This window comes from Cyprinus carpio, chromosome A7 (assembly GCF_018340385.1).
Source record: "Cyprinus carpio isolate SPL01 chromosome A7, ASM1834038v1, whole genome shotgun sequence".
In the NCBI taxonomy this organism is placed as follows: Eukaryota; Metazoa; Chordata; class Actinopteri; order Cypriniformes; family Cyprinidae; genus Cyprinus; species Cyprinus carpio.
In genome coordinates, this window is record NC_056578.1 from 41,586,295 (window position 1) to 41,604,832 (window position 18,538).

General features: G+C 35.3%; 1 protein-coding gene across 1 annotated transcript in view; it reads left to right on the forward strand.

The window, feature by feature from the left end:
• Positions 1-18,538, forward strand: part of LOC109049531 (adhesion G protein-coupled receptor L3-like) — a 133,313-nt gene that overhangs the window by 31,173 nt on the left and 83,602 nt on the right. The window contains exons 4-6 of the mRNA XM_042761400.1: positions 8,752-9,118; positions 12,268-12,305; positions 13,518-13,597. Of these exons, the coding sequence (XP_042617334.1) occupies positions 8,752-9,118; positions 12,268-12,305; positions 13,518-13,597 (485 nt within the window). The remainder of the gene's footprint in view (positions 1-8,751; positions 9,119-12,267; positions 12,306-13,517; positions 13,598-18,538) is intronic.

Sequence of the window (18,538 nt, forward strand, 5' to 3'; positions counted from 1 at the left end):
TTTAAATGCAGAGTAATTCAGTTACAGTTTTCTGTTGACGATGATCCATAATCAGCGTAAAGAAAGAAAGAAAAAATAAAAGAATAGAAAGAAATAAAAGAAAGAAAGAAAGAAAGAAAGAAAGAAAGAAAGAAAGAAAGAAAGAAAGAAAGAAAGAAAGAAAAATCAAATAAGAAACATTACTGAGAAAAGGAAGGAAAGAATAAAGAGAGTTTTTTTTTTTATTAAAAAATTCTGTTGCAATGCAAAAAAATCGTAATGATCCTGAAATAGGCTTCTGTTGATTTATAGGTGAAATATGGCTTGGATAGGATCTCGACTCACCTATTTAACTCGTATAGTATTGTATGTTTATTTTTAGGTCCTCTATATGTTTTAGGTCTTAGGCAGCGTTTGGCTGGAGACTGGTTTTATCACTGCACACAGCTCCATTACTCACGACTGAAAATCCCCTGGCTTGCGGGCACAAGTGTGTTGCACTTTATCACCCCCCTCCCTGCGTACTCTTTCCAGCTTTAGTTCCTCTGTAGAGGCAGTCAAGAGAGAGACATACACTGTGCTTACAACATCTGTCCCTAAGCCCTGCTCCACTGGCCTTGTGTGAGTATGTGTGTGTGTGTGTGTGTGTGTGTGTGTGTGTTTTCACTCCTGTCTCATGTGTTTTTGTGTAACAGAAGCTTTAGGGAATCTCTAAAAATAAGCATGATATTAAAGGATTATTTTGGGATTTTCTAAATATGTGTATGATGTATCATGTGTTTTGTGTTTTCTCTTAATGTGAATGTTTGGGGTGAAATCTACATCAGATTACATGAGAACTATCAATCTACAAAATGAGCATCGGATAACAGAAATCATAAATTGCCATAAAATCAAGGTTCATGAAACCAGTGTCTAATTATAAAATCATCACAAATCTGGAATGTAGCAACAACAAAATCTGCATTTTATAGCAGAATCAATGTGGAATCTTTTTAATCAACTCTGAACACACCATCAGGTTGACATTGTATATTTAAGTAAGGCATCAGATGATAAAATCAGCATGAATGCTTCAAAATCAGTACGAGATAACTTGAACATTTTAATCTCCAAAATCAGCATTGGATTACAGAATCACATTGAATTGCTCAAATTCAGCACCAGATAATATAATTACCTTGGAATCTCCAAAATCAGCATCAGACAACAACAAATCTGCATCAGAAAATATAATCAATATTGAACCTTCAAAATCAGCTGTGGTTATCAAAATCACCATTAAATTTCTGAACTCAGCATCAAATAGCGTAATTAGCATGGAAATGTAATCTTAAATCTAAATCAGCATCAGATAACATTAACAAAATGAACCTCTAAAATCAGCATCTGATAAAAAAATAACCAAATTGCTTCAAAATCTGCATCAGATAATAGATTTGCCTTAAAATGTCCAAAATCAGCATCAAAGAACAAAGTTATTACTGGGTCATAAAATCAATGCCTGATTATGACAACATATTCAGATCTGATTCTGATATTCAAAATGAGATTTAATCAATGTAAAATTTTCAAAATCTTCATTAAATGAATTAAAAATGATTTGAATAAGTTATCACAGAATCTCTAAAATCAGCATTCGATAACAAAAACAACAAATCTGCACCAGATAACATAATCAGTGTGAAATCTTTAAAGGGATAGTTCACCCAAAAATCTAAATTATGTCATTAATGACTCACCCTCATGTAGTTCCAACCCGTTGAGACCTCCGTTTCATCTTCGGAACACAGTATAGATATTTTAGATTTACGTCCGAGAGCTTTCTGTCCCTCCATTGAGAATGTAGTACGGTATAATGTCCACTGGGCCCAGAAAAATCATCTTCAAAGTAGTCCTCCATGTGACATCAGAGGGGTCCGTTAGAATTTTTTGAAAGCATCGAAAATACAATTTTGGGTCCAAAAATATCAAAAACTCAACGACTTTATTCAGCATTGACTTTCTCTCCCGGGTCTGTTATGAGCGCGCGTTCACAGCACATCGTTTCGCGAACGAATCACTCGATTTAAACCGGAATCAACCCTCTCTTGAACCCAGTTCACCAAATCGAACTGAACGTTTGAAACGGTTTCGTGTCAACATAAGCATTAATCCACAATGACTTAAGCTGTTAACTTTTTTAACATGGCTGACAAATCTGAGTTCAAATCATATCCAGGAGTAATTCATTTATCAAACAGATACACTGACTGAACTGCTGACCGAGCCAGATAATGAACGAACCTTGACTCGTTCTCGAGTCAGCGGTTGCAAGTGCTTCGTTTTCGGATCACCGGTAGTGATGGGAATTTCTGTTCTTCTCCGCGAACCGGTTCTTTATTCTTCGGAAGTTTGATTCAATAAATCGGTTGCCCGAAAACGGTTCACCAGTTCTTTTGCGCTCGACGTAATGACTTCAATGATTTTGCCCTTGATTCACGCCTGGTTTTTCCCCGCGCTTATAACATTAGCACAGAATCAGTTCAGAATCAATCACCAAAAGAACCAGTTCGGTTCAAACGCGCTGTGTGTCAGTCTGAAATCACGCATGCGCAGTATCATCAGCTCCTCGGTTCTCGAATCGCACGCGTCCGACAGAAACGGTTCTTGACTCTGAGATAAGTCAATGTTTCGATTCGTTATCTGGCTCGGTTCAGTTCAGTGTACTGTTTGAGTAAAAATGAATTACTCCGGGATATTGGTTTATTTGAACTCATAGGGAGTGTCAGCACATTAAAAAAGTTAACAGCTTAAGTTTACCGTGTTTCATAACGATTCAGTTCGATTGGTGAACTGGTTCATATTCAGATCGGTTTACATCGAGTGATTCGTTCGCAACCGGATATCACTAAAACTGCAGTGTTGTGAACGCGCTGTAACAGAACCGGAGAAGAAGTCAATGCTGAATAAAGTCGTAGTTTTTGATAACCAAAATGTATTTTCGATGCTTCAAAAAATTCTAACGGACCCTCTGATGTCACACTACTTTGAAGATGTTTTTTATTACCTTTCTGGGCGTGGACAGTATACCGTACAACATTTTCAATGGAGGGACAGAAAGCTCTCCGGACTAAATCAAATATCTTATACCTGTGTTTCCGAAGAAACGGAGGTCTTACGGGTTTGGAACGACATGAGGGTGAGTCATTAATGACATAATTTTCATTTTTGGCTGAACTATCCCTTTAATATCAGCATTAGTTAGCAGAATCAACATTAAATCTTTGAACTCAACATCAGATAGTAGAATCAGCATGAAAAAAAAAATCTAAATCAGTATCAGATAATATGAACAGTATATAGTAGATCTCCAAAATCAGCATCAGATAAGAGAATAACCAAAAATGCTTCAAAATCTGCATCAGGTAACAGAATCACACTGATTTCTCTAAATTCAGCATGATATACAGTAATAGAATCAGAGAACAAAGTTAGCTCAGAAATCATCATCAGATCTTTACTCGATTTCTCAGTACAAAATCATCAGCCTCAAATTACAAAACTAGAATATAATCTTCAAAACCAGCATCAGAAAACAAAACAATTAGCATCATATAATAAAAATTAGAATGTAACCTCCAAATTAATCACACATACTGTGGCAGAATCACCTTGAAATCAGCATTAGATAACACAGCTGACATTAGTATTGGAATAACAAAGTTGGCTTTAGAACATTTCTCTGGTTCTTTGTTACAGATGATAGTTTCACACCAAAATAAACATGGCATTCTGTATATGAACATCTAATGACATTCCTCTTGAAATGGATGTTTATTATTGTGCCACACTAAAGCGAATTATGCTTTAGTTATGAATTCTCAAAACAGTGAACGTTATTGAACACGACCTTGTTTTTCTTCAGGCTCCTGTTAAACTTAACATGTCTGAGGCGTCCGTCTTGAGCTGTTGTGACGGAGAATTCTGCGTGAGATACTGATCTCCCGTTCTGACCTGCTGCGTGGAATAGCAGTTCTCTTCCATATAGCTCTTGCATTTGCTGATATTCAGAACATATGAGGGAAAGTCAAACACAGTGATGTTTGGAGCCGGTGGGAGATGCTTGTTGGCGAGCCGCACCGGTGCACTCTGCTCTGCAGGGCCCCTTTAGGCAGACGGTAATTGACCTAATCTGGCTCGTATGCAGAGTGGAAATATGTTTAGCCGTGACCTTAGAGGAGCACGGCCTTGTGCTATGACTGCTAGAGATGCTTTTTCTCTCTCTGGCATTCGGTGTAATAAAATACACAGAGTCAAGTCCTGCAGACTCCTGCAGTTCCCTCACAAAACAGGCTGCAGAAGTGGAACATTAAAGCGTACATCCAGAGGATTTGATCTATTAAATGTGTTCAGGTGCATTCATCTATCTCCTATTATGTTTTACAGTAGTTTGGCATATAACAGACTTTTTTGAATGACATTTTTTGAACGAGACAAAAGCGTAAGGGCAGGAGCTGATTTTATGCCTTCTGAAAAGGATGAAAAAAAAAGTTGGTCAAAACAAATTTTCCTAGACAGGAAGTTCGATGTAGTTTAAAAATCGTAAAGTTTGAAGGCTTCCAGGTCGTTATAGGGTTGCTAGCATGCTCTGGGTGGTTGCTAGGTCATTGGGTGTTCTGAGTGGTTGCTTTGGTGTTTTGTTTGGTTGTTATGTGGCTGCCAGGGTGTTCTGAAGGTTGCTAGGTGGATGCTAAATGGTAGTTAGGATGTTTTGAGTGGTTGCTAAGTGTCTTGCCTATTTAAATATTGGTATTTTAAAAACTAACAGCCGGTGAAAGTGTGAGTTTTGTCCCATGTTAAGAATCAGAGAGCTGACCCTGGCATTCAACAATTCACTCAAAACCATACATCAAAAACAAGTGTGTGTGTGTGTGTGTGTGTGTGTGTGTGTGTGTGTGTGTGTGTGTGTGTGTGTGTGCAGTAGCATCACCAGGCATGACGTGAACAGTGAAAACGGTCCAAATGTTAATTAAGCATGGCTGTGAGTGAGCAGTGATTGAGATGCTTCATCTTTCTGCCAGACATGAATGAGTCGAGCCAGTTCTCACTCGCACTGATAAGACACCAGAATAGAGAGACAATTCAAAGTAATGAGCTCCTTCTGACAGCCAGAGAAACTTCTCTTCATTTTCTTTGGTGCTGAGAAGACGAACGCGAGATAATTATGACAAGAAGAGCACTTCAAATTAAGTGTAATAGCACGCCGGCTAAAACGCGGAGCGCTGCCGCGGAACGCCGTCGCATCTGCCGTCAATCCTGATAATGGACATAATGTTTGAAGAACGATTCTCGCGTGGATTGGAAATTACAGACAGATTTACAGATTGATTGGTTGAGTTAATTGAGTTGGTTTTGATGGTTCAGACCGCACACACTTCGCTGAGCGCCTGAGGCTCCCGTCAGATCATGTGCAGCTTTGGTCAGTCCCTCTTCATCTGCGCCGCAGGAAACAGTCGTGTTTGTTTACAAGACACTGATACAAGATACACATCATCCCTAGCAGCTAGGGTTGCTAGGCAGTTGCTAGGGTGTTCTGGGTGGTTGTTAGGGTGTTCTGGGTGATTGCAAGGATTTAGTGAAAGATTTTAACATGTAGCTCTGGGGCCGTGATGAAATGAGACCAGTGCAGTTAATTAAAATGATTTCTATTAAAATCAGACTTTTAGGCTCACAGCAGTGTGTACTATTATAAATGATCTTTATTCATTTTAAGCAGCCTATTGAAATTATGATCAGTTGAAATTTAACAAAAGGATGATGCATGATCATACTGTATATAATCATCAATATCAGCGTCATCTTTAGTCACAGATTTCAGGATTTCAGGTGTGCTTGAGGCGTCATCTGGTCGTGGTCAGGTGGTTTTGGGAGGAATCGGGCGGGAACGAGTCTTTCTGCTGCGTGTGGAGGTTTTAAGCATTTTCCACCCTCAGTGCTTGATGAAGCATCTCTGTGCATTTGTGTTTAATGACGCAGAGCTGCTGGGAGCTGAGCTCATGGCTGTCATTGATTCACACGCTGCACATATTTATTACGGAGCCACAGGATGAGTGTGTTTGCATGTGTGATTGTGTGTGTGTGGCTGCTTTGTCCTCAGCAATTGACTTGTGTTAGCCTATAACATTTGAAAAAAGAAGTATTATTACTATTATAATGTATTAATATTTATCAATTATTGCTATTATAATGTATTCATATTTATTATAATTAATGTTTACATAATAATAATGTTAACAACAACAACAACAACAACAATAATAATAATAATAATAATAATAATAATAATAATTGATTTTATTTATTTATTTATTGTTAAAAGGGTTTCTACATGCTTCTGGGAGTGCAGAAATTATAAAAAAATAAAATGTGTTTTTTAACTAGTATATCATCATCATCATCATCATCATCATCAAGTGTTAGTATAATTAATTAATTAATTATTATTATTATTTAGTAATTACTTATTGTTATTTGATGTTATAGTTAATTGCATTCTTCTGGGAATGCAGACATTATTAAAAACTCAAATGTGTCTGTTAACTTATAGATACTACTTAGAAAACACAGATTGTTTCAAATTTAAAACAGATATGAAATATCATGCATAATGTGGGTGGATTGCACCAAATCTTCGACTTGTTTAAAAGTAATCAGCGTGTTGAAGACATGCTGATCCCATTAGCCTCTCTTCTGACTATCACTATCCTTATCTATAAAATCGCAGAGGGCAAAAATAGGAAGAAAAATTAATAATCAGGTTGATTTGCTTTTTTTTTTTAATAAGTACTGAAGCCCTCTGGGTGTAACTTATTAAAGTTTTAAAAGAGAATTAACTCCTGCAGCAGGTGATGCTGAACTTTTAATTGCTCATCAAAGAATTAAGAGTTTCCAGGTGTAGGGTGTGTGAAATTAATAAACATAATATTAATAACCAAAAACTGAGTGTATTGAGTTACAGTAGTGCTGTTCACAGACCATTCTCGTACCGTTTGGTGACTCAGTTTGTTATTGTGGGATCACTGATGTCTCTAAATGGTGCGTTAAACGGAGAGCAGGCTGTGGTTGGCAGGTGTACATGTCGTCAGGTGTCTCTTCCTCTCTGAATGGCCAGTTCTTTGCTAATAGACCGCGGGAGACTCTCTTACCAGAGAAGTTAGTGCTACGCTGCTGACCGTACGCGGTCAGTTCATGAAAACGACAGGAAATGTAATTTTCTGTAATGTAAACAATTTTAGATTGGAGTCTATGTTCTGCCCACACAGACATAAACCATCACATCACCCCACAGCACAAGAGCTGGTGTGTGTCTGTATGTGTGTGTGTGTGTGTGTGTGTGTGTTATTTTCTGGGTTGTGGGCCTTTCTCATAATTCCTCCCGAGTGTCTTATGTTGGCTTATTGCTTTGTTTTCCTCCCTCTCGCTGGTTTCTGTGTTTATTAGCACATTAGCTCCTTGGAGGCTCAGAGCATCACAGACTCGCAGAAGCAGCCAGATCATTTCAGCCCTTTATTTGTGTTTGGAGAACTGACAGCAGCTGATCGTTCGCTCTGTTTATTCACTTCATGCACATTTCTGCTCTTATTCAGATCCGATCATCAGTGTATGTTTAAGCCAGTAAAAAGTTTGTATATTGCTGAATTTTTTTAAACAAACAAATCATGCGAGGACTGTGAAATATATCAATCTGTATATTGAAAATGAATCGATATATTGATCATGTGTGCACTTTGGAGCATGATGTTTAGTTTAATTGCAGCTTTTTGCAGTTGAAAACTCATTTAAAGCCATATTGTCTTCATAAAATCAGAATGTATTTATTTATTTAGTTATTTATTTTCTTGCTTTCATCTTTGATAATTGCACTAGCGCTATGTGAAACAACATGCCTCTTGGTTTATGGATGAGCAATTATTTTCATGAAAATAGCAGTTTGGTTAGTGATTTATATGTAATTCATAATGCAAACTTTCCATTTCACCATTTTAAAATATTATTATTAGTATTATTATTATTATTGTTGTTGTTGTTGTGCTCTGTACTTTATAAAGCAAACCTTTTATTTCACTTTTTTTTATTTTTTAATATTATTTTTTATTTATTGTGGTTTTTTTTATGGATGGATAGATAAATATTTGATTATATTTGTGATTCTAAAGTTACTCTGGTGTGGATGTTTTCTGCTCATTGCACAGACGTGAAGTGTAGAGTGTTGTTACCATAGAGACCTGTGGTGGTTTATTTAATTTACAGATGTAGAGCTGAAGGTGTGGTTTACCATAGAAACATGTCTGGCATAATAGCAGTAGGCAGTGAAAACATGTTTTGCCTTTAAATCTCTAGTAATAATAATCATGGCAAAAAACAAGAGGGTTTAGTAGGCATTTTTGAATGGAAACCTTATAATAATAAAAATAAGGTTTCCAAGGTTAAACTCAAACTTTTGTGCTTTTTGATGAGAGTTTACTTTGACAGAAGAAATTCAGCAGTAAATTTGATATAATTAAGAGAAATGTCTGCATTACATCTTTATAGAATCGTGTGATTTTGTATCTCAGCATGAGGTCATTTTCTTCAGGACGCTGCTGGGTTGATTTCAATTTAAGCAATTTGCTGCTAGATAATGTGTTACTATGTATATTTATAATGATGATCATTATTACAGGAAATATCATTTGAAATCAGTATGTTCTGATATAAATGTCATTTGTTGTATTCTAACTCTGTTTTCAGAATCTTCCTCCTCGGGAAACGTTTTAATGGATACAACAATGACACGCACCACGACTCGCCCCGTCACCATCACCATGACGACTGCCTCCGCCTCCACCACCACCACCATGACAACCACCACCAGATCTCCCGCCACGACGGCAGCAGCCCCGCGCAGCACCACGACAGACCGGCAGCCGGCGGCTCTTCCCGAGGTCACGGCGCGCTCCGAACCATCCTCCGTCCTGCCCAACATCGCTGTGGAGTTCTGCAGCCCCGTCACCGACTCCTCCATCACCTGGCCCAAAACACGCCAGGGCCTCGTCGCCAAGCAGCCCTGCCCACCGGGAACCATCGGTAAGTTTCAACAGTCCAGAGCAGCCATGTAGTGATTACGTTTACCAACAGAGGGCGCTGATACAAGGATACACTGGATTATTTTCACCAGCAGAGGGCGAGATACATTGGTTACTTAGTTGAGCGCCAAAAATTAGACGGGAACTGAGTGCAATAGGGGTTTTGTGCAACAGACCTCCATATTCTGTTAACCGGGTCTCGTTGCTTCCGGTTCAAGCGTTTTGCGTATGCTTTGTTAAATATGAAGCAGTTTTACTCAAGATGCCTTTTAAAGTAGATACCGATGAAGATCATAACCAATGTCCATCACATCTGCGGAAGGATTTCTAAAAGTTTTTATATTTATTTTTATACTTTTCACTAACATTTAGATATAAAAATTTAATAATACGTCAAAATTAGCTGACTAGTTTAACTGATTATCTTAAAAGTCGCTATTGTTTAATATGGCACGCTCTCCGACAAGCGGAAGCGATGAGACCTGTTTTCTGGGTTTGGTCAGTTGACGTTCGACATATACACTATTAACATCAGTTTATCAAACGTGAAACCCAAGCTGAAATATCTTATTTATTATTAACATATTAACTATTTATGTTAAAATAATACTGTTTGTTTGTTATGCAAGCAATCGTTTTTTTTTTTTTTTCTGCCACAATAAAATAAAATAAAATAAAATAAAATAAAATAAAATAAAATAAAATAAAATAAAATAAAATAAAATAAAATAAAATAAATTATTTAAAACTTAATATCCCTCAAAAGAATTTTAAAATATAAACTCAAATTAAATAAATAAATAAATAAATAAATAAATAAATAAATAAATAAATAAAAAATTCTGGATCACGAGAAATAAACTAAGTCTTTTTCTTTTTCTCTGAATTGAGTTTGTATCTCACAATTCAGACTCTTTCTCACAATTATTAGAAAATCTGTGAGATATAACCTAGAAAAAATGAGAAGCAGTAAAAAAAAAAGTCAGTATAAAGTATATTTCAGTTTTTCTCAGAAATGTGAGAAAAAAGTATGTTATAAACTAAATTTTGAGAACGAAAAGTCAGAATTGTGAGAAACTAAAAAAAAAGTCAGAAAAAACTTAATTAGAAATAAACTTGAGATGTAAACTCAAAAAAATTGAATTGTGAGGAAGTTTACATCTCAGAACTTATATCTCACATTTCTTACTTTTTTCCCCTTCAGAATTCTGAGAAAAATATGAGACATAAATTTAGAATTTTGAGAAATAAGTCAGAATTACAAGTCAGAATTCAGAAGTCTGACTTTATTTTTTTACAATTCTGACTATTTTTCGATAAATTCTGAGTTACATGTCACAATTCTGAGTTTTTCTCTGTTCTATTTTTTCTCATAATTAATTTTGACTCGCAATTTTTTACTTTTACAAATACTTTATTGCAATTCTGACTTTTCTTTCTCAGAAGTGAGTTTATTTTGCAATTAATACTTTTTTTTTACAATTCAGAGAATAACTGTGCGATATAAACTCAAAAGTCTGAATTTTTTTCTCCCAATTCTAAGTTTGCAATTCGCAATTCCCTTATTTTGTTTTTAGCACAAAATGAAAAAAATAAAAAATAAAAAGAAATTATAAAATAATGTAACTGCAAATTTTTATCTCACAATTCTGACTTTTTCCCTTGCAATTCTGCATTTATATCTTGCAAAAAAAAAAGTCTGAATCATGATTTTTTTTTCCATTATGTATTTATTTATGTATAACTCTCCGTGGTGGAAACAAGGTTCCATTGTTGTAATGCATAATAAGGTCTGAACAGCATGCTGGGTTGTTTTGAATGTATTTTAAACATTCCTGAAAATAATTCTCTCACACACCAAATATGAATAAATAAATTAATCAACTAAACATTTACTTTTGCAGAAAGCACAGACTTCTTGCTAAAAAAAAAAGAACCTGAAATGCCAAAATAACAATCCTAATTAGTAAAAGTACAGACCTGTTTCCAAAAGCACAAATATGAAATAACAATATAATTACTTCATACAGCATATTCAGTTTGTGAAAAAAATTAGAAAAAAAAAATATATATATAGTAGTATTATTTATAAAAAAATAATAGTATTATTTGTCATAAGTTTATTTCACTTATATTTATTTAGTTTATATATTGGATTTTTTTTGGTGAAGTCATAATTTTGTTATAATACTGTTTTGACATGTTTGCAATATTTGCTATTTTTCATATTGTGATTATTGGTACATTTTTATTATAACCAGTAAGGGTCAGTTTGACCTGCTAATGCAATTATCAATAATAATAATAATAATAATAATAATAATAATAATAATAATAATAATAATAATAATAATAATAATAATAATAGTCAATTGTCATTATTATTTAACAAAAACATTAAAAATATATATTTTCCTTGTTTTTAATTCATAGATATTAACACATGAGTTTTTAGTGATATGTTTTCCACTGTACTAGTAAACATCCCTGTTTTCATTTCAGAAATCTGCTCTTAAAGGGATACTCCACCCCAAAATGAAAATTTTGTCATTATTCACTTACCCCCATGTCGTTCCAAACCTGTAAAAACTTTGTTTGTCTTTCGGAACACAATTTAAGATATTTTGGATGAAAACTGGGAGGCTTGTGACTGTTCCATAGACTGCCAAATAAATAACAGTGTCAAGGTCCAGGAAAGTATGAAAAGCATCATCAGAATACTGCATCTGCCATCAGTGATTCAACCATTAACGTTATGAAAGCGACGAGAATACTTTTTGTGTACACCGAAAGAAAACAAAAATAACGACTTTATTCAACAATTCCTCTCCTCTGTGTCTCTCCAAATCAGCATAGCGCCAATTTGGCAATTCTGATCAGTACGCAGATGGTGTATGCTCTTCTGTGTCAGCTGCGCCACAAGGATACGTTTTTTACGTGTATTTACGCTTTGGTTTTAAAAGCTAACAGTGCATCGGCGCAGTGGTGCGGGTTTGGAACGACATGGGGGTAAGTGATTAATAACAAAATTTTCATTTTGGGATGGAGTATCCCTTTAACCAAGAACATCCTAGCAACTGCATAGCGACGCATTGCCCATTTTTGTACAGAGCAAATAGCCCCTCGTCACTACATGTTTAACAGCTTGTTTTGGTCACCCAGGTGTCTCTGTGGTTATTAGTGAGTCTGTGGAAGTGCAGCAGACGAGCGACACACAGCGTGAGCACAAATAACACAAACGCAGCTCCCGCATCAAACACGCTGCTGCAGCTCCCGCTCTTTCACCTCTGTCTGTCACTCTCCTTCCTCTCGCTTCCGTTCTCTCAATTTCAGCTTTTCTCTACGTTTCTCTCACCGCCTCCTGCTCATATTAAAACACTCCTATTTCTCCTGTTTTTATGATTTCGGTTGATTGGCAGTTTCTTTATGATTAGTTGTTTGTTCTTTAAGTTTTCAGAGCACCAGACTGGATTCGTCCTCTGGCCATTTCTCAAAGTAATACATTCACATTTACATCTTCATTAACTCATTAATCAAAACAACAGCAAACAACAGCATTTTTTTTTTTTTTTACATTTTTAATACCCCATCTATCTATCTATCTATCTATCTATCTATCTATCTATCTATCTATCTATCTATCTATCTATCTATCTATCTATCTATCTATCTATCTATCTATCTATAATGTTACAAAATATATCTCTTTCAAATAAATGCTGCAACTTTGAACTTTCTATTCATCAAAGAATCCTGAAAAATAAAATTAATGTGTTGTTTTTTGATGAACTGAATTTGGTATATTTGGTAGATTTCTATTATTTGTTGTTTTTTGATGAAATGTATTTTTTATGTTTTGTTTTTTTATGTTATTATTTTGGTAATTTTTGATTAAAAAACACTTTCCCACATTGTAGACTAATGGACCATATTATTACGCAGAGACAGCGTTTATTTTGATTGTTATTACTACTTATAGGATTGCATGTATGTGATTATTGAACATAGTCTCTCAGCCCATCACACTGCGTTTGTCAATGTGTGTCTCTGTGTCGCAATCACTGTCACACACAACAACCCACACAGATTTTTTTTTTGTGTGTTATCACCTGAGTGCCGATACAGTCACCTGACTGGAAGAATATGACTTTTTTTCTCTCTTCTGTCCTTCTAATTAGAGCTGAGAATGAGATGTCTCTCTCCACAAGCTTTAATTGACCTTTACCAGTGCTCTCCAGGGAGCGAACACACACACACACACACACACACACACACACACACACACACACACACACACACACACACCACAACACATCACACACACACACACACTCACTCACTTTATGATCACAGATGTTTGAAAATGTTTCTTGTCATCTGAATAAGCAGCAGTGAAGGACGTTGTATGTGTGTTTGCGGTGTGATATGAAGGGGCCAGAGTAACGTGTGGTTTTTTGTGGGCTGTGATCTGCTGTTGTTCTTCTACATGTGTGAACATCATCAACCAGAAGGTTTGAGAAAAACACACACAATCAAACATATGTATGGGATAATGTACATTTAGCCTCATTTTGACAAATTATTCAACAGTTGGAGCTGTCATTTGATTGGTCCAAGCCAGTGTTGTTATTGTTAACTGAAACTTGTATTAAAGACTGGCAAGAAAGTCATGAAATGTCCACACCAAACACTGAAGAAGTTTGCAAATGGAAAATACTTTGTTGCGTCAGCTCAAAAATTATAACCAATAATTCCAACGACAGGAGAAGCTCGCACACATAAGAAATTACTAATTGCTTTTATTCATATTACATTTTGCCTTTTTTTGCACCTTTACATTTTGCATTTTTTTTCTTTACGCTGAGGGTGTTGCAGGGTTTTGCAGGGAATCAGTTATGTTTTATCTTTGCACTGAGCATGTTGCACTTTTTGTCCTCTGAATAAAGCATTTTGTAAGAACATTATGGGTGATTATGGTTGTATTTTTGTATTTTTGTATGTATATTAAAATTTTTTTTATATTTTTTTATTATGTCATTATAGCTGAGATAAAATAAAATGCAATATTACATAAAAAATACACTTAATAAACACATTTCACTTAAAGTCATTTCAGTTAGTTTAGTAGTTTTTTTTTTTAGCATATGAATTTAGTGAGAAATTAGTGATTGTTTGAAAAAAAAGTAATACAAAATGCTGCACATAAAATGACTAAAACTTAAAAGTATTAATAAATACTATAGTAGTCTATAAATAATACTAAAATAACACTGGGCTGAATGAATCAGTTTGGTTACAGTGTGGAAAGTATTGTTACTCAAACTGTAGCTATATTTATCTCTTTCTGTTGTTCACATTTATTTACATTGGTTGGTTCATATTCCTCAAACTATGTTCTTATTTTTAAGATAATTATGTATTACAGGCGGTGCTCTGAATCATGTGCAGCCTTCAGCATTCATATAGAAACTGAAGATAATGTGTTCAGTGTTTTCCTGCTACCTTCTACATGTTGTTCATGTACCGCTGACTTGAAGCTGTTCACCCACATCAGTTCCAGCAGTTTTACGAGAAATGAAGTTTTGAGAGAGATGTTGTTCATGTACTGTGTGTGTGGTGTGTGTGTGTGCGTGCATGTGTGTTTGTGTGTGTGTAGACCCAGCAGGGAGCCCAGAAGACAACATCTTTAGTTGTGTCTCATTAGCAAATAAACACATCTCTTTCTTTAGATGGAGGAGTGTAGTGATTAAACTCCACACAAGAGTGCGTGGCTCTCCTTTGTGCTCGTGTTTTTTCCACGACTTGAAAGAACAGAGCCTCACTGTCTGAGTCAAGAGTTGTTCGGCTTCTTCAGTCACCTCTAGGAGACGAACACAGGAGGATGATCTGATCGGCAGAGAATGAGCAATGTAAAATAATGCCATTGAGACTGATGCACATGCGTCAACCTATTCCCATATATATCACTGTGTGTGTGTGTGTGTGTGTGTGTGTGTGTGTGTGTGTGTGTGTGGATGTTTTGAAAACACAGTTTGAGACACAAACCTGCACATATTTACTTGTGTTTGCTCCCATTTATTTCTGATCACAGAAATAGCTTCGCTACACAACATACATATGTTTAGTCCAAAAGCACACATTTGGAGAAATATGTATTCACATATTTACCTTATATTTCTTTAGACAGAATCATCATTTCTTAATGACTCACAGAAAGATCTCTGCAGATCCATCAGTCAGTGTTGCGTGATCATAATTTCCAACTCCAATGACGGTAAACTTCTGCATTCTGTCTCTATACATGACTAATACAGATGAAACTTGAAGTTAAATAAATATGTGATAAAGATAGAATATGGTTTGTATGTGCTTTTCATGCATTTTGTGGCATTTAAAAAAAGGACGTTTACATAAGAAATGATAAACGGTTGTTCAGTTTATTATAAAAAGTTACACATAATAGTCACGCAAGCCGGATCACTGACAAGTCCATTTCTGTTTTAAGTTTTATTTTTATATATATACATATAATAATATATATATAATATAATATATATATATATATTATATATATATAGATATTATATATATATACAGTATATAGCAGTATCACTTTAGTATGAGAGTATGTTCTGACGGTTTGTGCTACCCTCTCAGATTTTGCCAGTAAAACAGATGCTAGCATAATTTGATAGCAAAAAGTGCTACCTATCAGATTTTGCTTCCAGCATGATATCAATAAGGTGTGAGGCTTTAGTAACATGTAACACCTACCCCAAACCTAACCTACCCTTACAATAGGATAAAATGCAGTGTTGGTAGCATAATCTGATAGGTAGCATTATTTGTCAGAAACAGGGATGGGTGTAAATATATAAGAAAAACAACAACACGTGTCTTTAAAAACCCTTTTGTGCTGACCTGATGGTCTTACGCCACAGACTCAGATCTCAGTTTGACAGTTTAACAGCTGAGCTCAAGATCCGTTACTAATTCAAAAACGTCACTTTAGAACTAGTAACTAAGGAACGTTGAGCTGCTTCATTAAAAACGTATTGTATTACTTAATTAAAAGCTCACTGTATTATGCAAAGCATTATGAGAGAGAGATGGACTTGAGCGAGTGTGAATACCTGCATCTGATACAGCATTCATTTTTCAGCTCAATCTCATATTCACAATAAAACGTTAGTTTGAATGTCTGCTGAGGAAAAAGCGATATCTTTGTCGTACTGTTCTTTCATCTTTTAAGGGTGATTTCCGATGACAGTGCTGCTCACTGCATTTGTTAACTGCATCTTACAAGCTGTTATTAAAAGTAAAATTAACTTCCGTTTCAGTCTCTTTCAATATAAAATTGTTTACTGCTGACTCGTAAAACAGTCTCTTGTCGCCATCTAATGGCGGAACAATGTCACACAAAATCACCACCACGAACACCACACACTGTTTCCCAATACTAAATACTACTATGTATATAAAGTATTATTTCTTGAATTAATAAACAACAACAACAGCCATCATAAAAGCCATGCTCTAATATACAGCATTAAAGTTACATAAAATAAAACGTAGATGAGATTTTGCCATCAGCCGAAACTATTTGCTCTGGAACAAATGAGGTGAGGCTGCTCTCTTGGCTGGTTCATGAGTGCTGAAATGGCTACTGACACCCTGGAGCTCAGATCTCTGAAAACGTTGAAGCAAAATTTTTGAATATACATTGTATTTTTTTTCAAACCATATATTTGAAGTCTAAACAAGTACATTCTCGCTTTAAAAAAAAAAAACTCTTAAAATGACATTCTGTGACACAAAAACAGTATTATTAATTTTAGTGGATTGGGGTGGTCCGCCAATGAAAAAAAAAAACTTCAAACCAACCACACACCAAAACCCCACGAATACAGATGAAACTTGAAGTTAATAAACTTGTGAAAAAGATTAGAATATGGTTTGTATGTGGTGACTTTTTTTACATGCATTTTGTTGGCATTTAAAAAAAGGTACGTTTAACATACGAAATGAATAAACGGTTGTTCAGTGTGATTATAAAAGTTACAAATGAATTGAGTCACCCAAGCAAAACACTTCACTGACAATTCCATTTTCTGTTTTAAGTTTTATACATATAAAAAGTATATATACATATATAACACTAAATATATATATATTATATTATAATATATAAGCTATCAGTAAATAGCAAGTGAACACTTTAGTATGGAGAGTACATGTGCTGACAACGGGTCGTTGAGCTAACCCTCACAGATGGTGCCAGTGTAAAACCCAGATCTAGCCATAATTTGATAGCAAAAAGTGCTACCTATCAGATTTTGCTTCCAGCATGATATCAATAAGGTGTGAGGCTTTAGTAACATGTACACCTACCCCAAACCTAAACCTACCCTTACAATAGGATAAATGCAGTGTTGGTAGCATAATCTGATAGGTAGCATTATTTGTCAGAACAGGGATGGGTGTAAATATATAAGAAAAACAACAACAGCGTGTCTTTAAAAACCCTTTTGTGCTGAACTGATGTCTTACGCCACAGACTCAGATCTCAGTTTGACAGTTTAACAGCTGAGCTCAAGATCCGTTACTAATTCAAAAACGTCACTTTAGAACTAGTAACTAAGGAACGTTGAGCTGCTTCATTAAAAACGTATTGTATTACTTAATTAAAAGCTCACTGTATAATGGCATATGCATTATGAGAGAGAGATGGACTTGAGCGAGTGTGAATACCTGCATCTGATACAGCATTCATTTTTCAGCTCAATCTCATATTCACAATAAAACGTTAGTTTGAATGTCCGCTGAGGAAAAGCGATATCTTTGTCGTACTGTTCTTTCATCTTTTAAGGGTGATTTCCGATGACAGTGCTGCTCACTGCATTTGTTAACTGCATCTTACAAGCTGTTATTAAAAGTAAAATTAACTTCCGTTTCAGTCTCTTTCAATATAAAAGTGTTTACTGCTGACTCGTAAAACAGTCTCTTGTCGCCATCTAATGGCGGAACAATGTCACAAAAATCACCACCACGAACACACACACTGTTTCCCAATACTAAATACTACTATGTATATAAAGTATTATTTCTTGAATAATAAACAACAACAACAGCCATCATAAAAGCCATGCTCTAATATACAGCATTAAAGTTACATAAAATAAAACGTAGATGAGATTTTGCCATCAGCCGAAACTATTTGCTCTGGAACAAATGAGGTGAGGCTGCTCTCGGCCGGTTCTTGAGTGCTGAATGGCTACTGACACCCTGGAGCTCAGATCTCTGAAAACGTTGAAGCAAATTTTCAAATAGACATTATCTTTATTAGCAAACCATATATTTGAAGTCTAAACAAGTACATTCTCGCTTAAAAAAAAAAAACTCTTAAAATGACATTCTGTGACACAAAAACAGTATTATTAATTTTAGTGGAT